At 34.6% G+C, this 2408-nt stretch overlaps 1 protein-coding gene across 1 annotated transcript; it reads left to right on the forward strand.

The window, feature by feature from the left end:
- Positions 1 to 747: 747 nt before the first annotated feature.
- On the forward strand, positions 748 to 2168 carry LOC128182492 (peptidoglycan-recognition protein SC2-like). The gene is made up of 3 exons (XM_052851129.1): positions 748 to 847; positions 1263 to 1460; positions 1773 to 2168. Exons 1-3 carry the CDS (start codon positions 787 to 789, stop codon positions 2129 to 2131), a joined length of 618 nt encoding a protein of 205 aa, XP_052707089.1. The 5' UTR covers positions 748 to 786; the 3' UTR covers positions 2132 to 2168.
- The last annotated feature ends 240 nt before the right edge of the window (positions 2169 to 2408 follow it).

Consider the following 2408-nt stretch of genomic DNA (forward strand, 5'->3'; position numbering starts at 1 on the left):
TCGGTCTTTCAATATTATAACTATAAGGTCTTATTTTACGGTAGGCGCTGGCACGATAAAGAACCCCTGGTTGGCCATGACCAAAAGTCGTGAAATATATCTAAATTTCTTGTTATCTAAGGAAAGGTAAATTCATTTAATTATAAATTTTTCAGACGTGATTTTATTTTTCAAGTTGTGAAGAACATACGCATTGCCCAATCAATCAAACAGTATTTTGTTTCATTTTCAATTGAATTAACTTTACTTCCTTTTAAACTAAGAGGACTTGCGTGATATATTGCAGACATGTTTTGAATACAAAATTAATGATCAAAAAAGTAAAAGTCAAGTTGCAAGAATATGCGATGTATGGGGAGCTATTTGTAGATATGGGGAGGGGGTGTGGCAGCAGTTCAGTTCAGAACATTTGTATTGCACAGACATGTGGCGTTTTACATTTTTCAGATATGAATTACTCTCTACCTTAGTCCTAATATAATTATGTAGGGATGTATTTTTTACCATGAGAAAAATATATGACTTCATTGTCTGTGTGTAATTGTCTTTGAAGATATGGTGGATTTGAACTACTAAAAGTAATGAATATATATATATATATATATATATATATATATATATATATATATATATATATATATATATATATATATATATATATATATATATATATATATATATATATATATGTGTCCGATTCCTTATTCCAACATGTGTGCAGAAATCCATGGTGTGCAATATCTTATCTTCGGCCTACAAACTCAAATACTAGTGATACAACACTTCATGCAAATAGCGCAGTGCCAAGGAAGGATGTTTGTCATATTTCTATTTCTGTGCATACAGAGTAAGAAATACACTTTTGAATTACGCAATTCTTAAGGTGGTCCTCTAATTGGTTACTAAATGGATTCAATCGTAAAAACTAGGTATTGATAAAAAAAAATATTCAAACATTGTAAGGTTATGATGTGTGGCCTTTCTCCTGAAACATTAAACAAGCAAGGGCATGTATATGATCGATAACCTGGCATACACTTAAATTATTGTTGTAAAGTTTGTTTTAATTGAACTTTAAATATAAAAGTTTTGTGTTTTTCCCAAATTAAATTGTATTTTCCTCCAAACTTTTATGTTTGAGATTTTAGTTGCATGTTGCTTTGGTTTCTGCTTTGTGTTTGCAGTCTTTTGTTACGAACATAAATGATAATAAGTCATTTCAAATGGTAAAAGTTTAATCAACCATCATCATTTTTCATAAGCGGCTCTCTGTGCGGTTTGCAACGTGACGATTATATCACGTGATGACTGGGGAGCCCGGGCCCCCAATGACCATGATCACCTACACACACCCGTGACTGTCGCTTTGATCCACCATACAGACAGGGACCATTGCACAACGAAAGCAGCCTGTATCCAGGAACTACAGGACATGCAGAACTTCCATATGAACAATCAAAGTATATAATCATCATAAATCAGATATGTATACAAGGAAATCTATATAATCTATTGAATGTAAACGTTGTTGGTGATTTTTTTTTATAGAAAGAAACTTGTTTGAGGGGAGAATAGTTCTAAGGTGTTGATTTAGTTACATGTAAAGTAGCGTTTGGAAAAGCGCAATTTAAACGTTGTTACTAAGTATTAACTCATTTGAAATATATGGTATGTAGATAAATACACTGAAATTCATGTTATTATATATAAGTATTTGTAAGACATATATCTGAAAGATTTGGGATTTTTAATTCAGTAATGATATATTTCAGGTCATTCCGACATAATGTACAACTTTATGATTGGAGAGGACGGGAACGTTTACGAGGGGAGGGGATGGAGCACGGTAGGGGGACACATGCCATACTGGAACATCGTCAGCCTAGGGATCGCCGTCATGGGCAACTTCCAGCGCGGACCCCCCAACAGTGCAGCCCTGGGGGCACTGCAGGAGTTACTGGTGTGTCTGGTGGAGAACCACAAACTGACGCCGGACTACAAACTGTACGGTCACCGAGACGTGGGCCACACCAACTGTCCGGGAAACAGCTTCTATGACGTCATCAAAACCTGGTCTCATTATGACACTGGAAAGCCAGTTTTGCCAACAAAAACGCCTACACGCTTCTAAATGTATTCTCGGAAATTATTAAATTGGAAGAAATGCGTGTTTTTTCCTCTTTTTCTCTGTTTCATTATGATTGAAATGTACACATGTTTCAAACCAATTTGATGAATGACATTTTAAACAATCTACAATAGACAGAATGAACCACTGCCAAGAAATGTGTCTTTAGTCATGTCATATCACTCAGTTTTATTTTTAAATAAATAGTACTGTTATGAACATCGAGTAAAATAGGCACCCAATCATCACTGTGACAAACATTGAATGTGTCATTTTTGGA

This window comes from Crassostrea angulata, chromosome 4, assembly GCF_025612915.1.
Source record: "Crassostrea angulata isolate pt1a10 chromosome 4, ASM2561291v2, whole genome shotgun sequence".
In the NCBI taxonomy this organism is placed as follows: domain Eukaryota; kingdom Metazoa; phylum Mollusca; class Bivalvia; order Ostreida; family Ostreidae; genus Magallana; species Magallana angulata.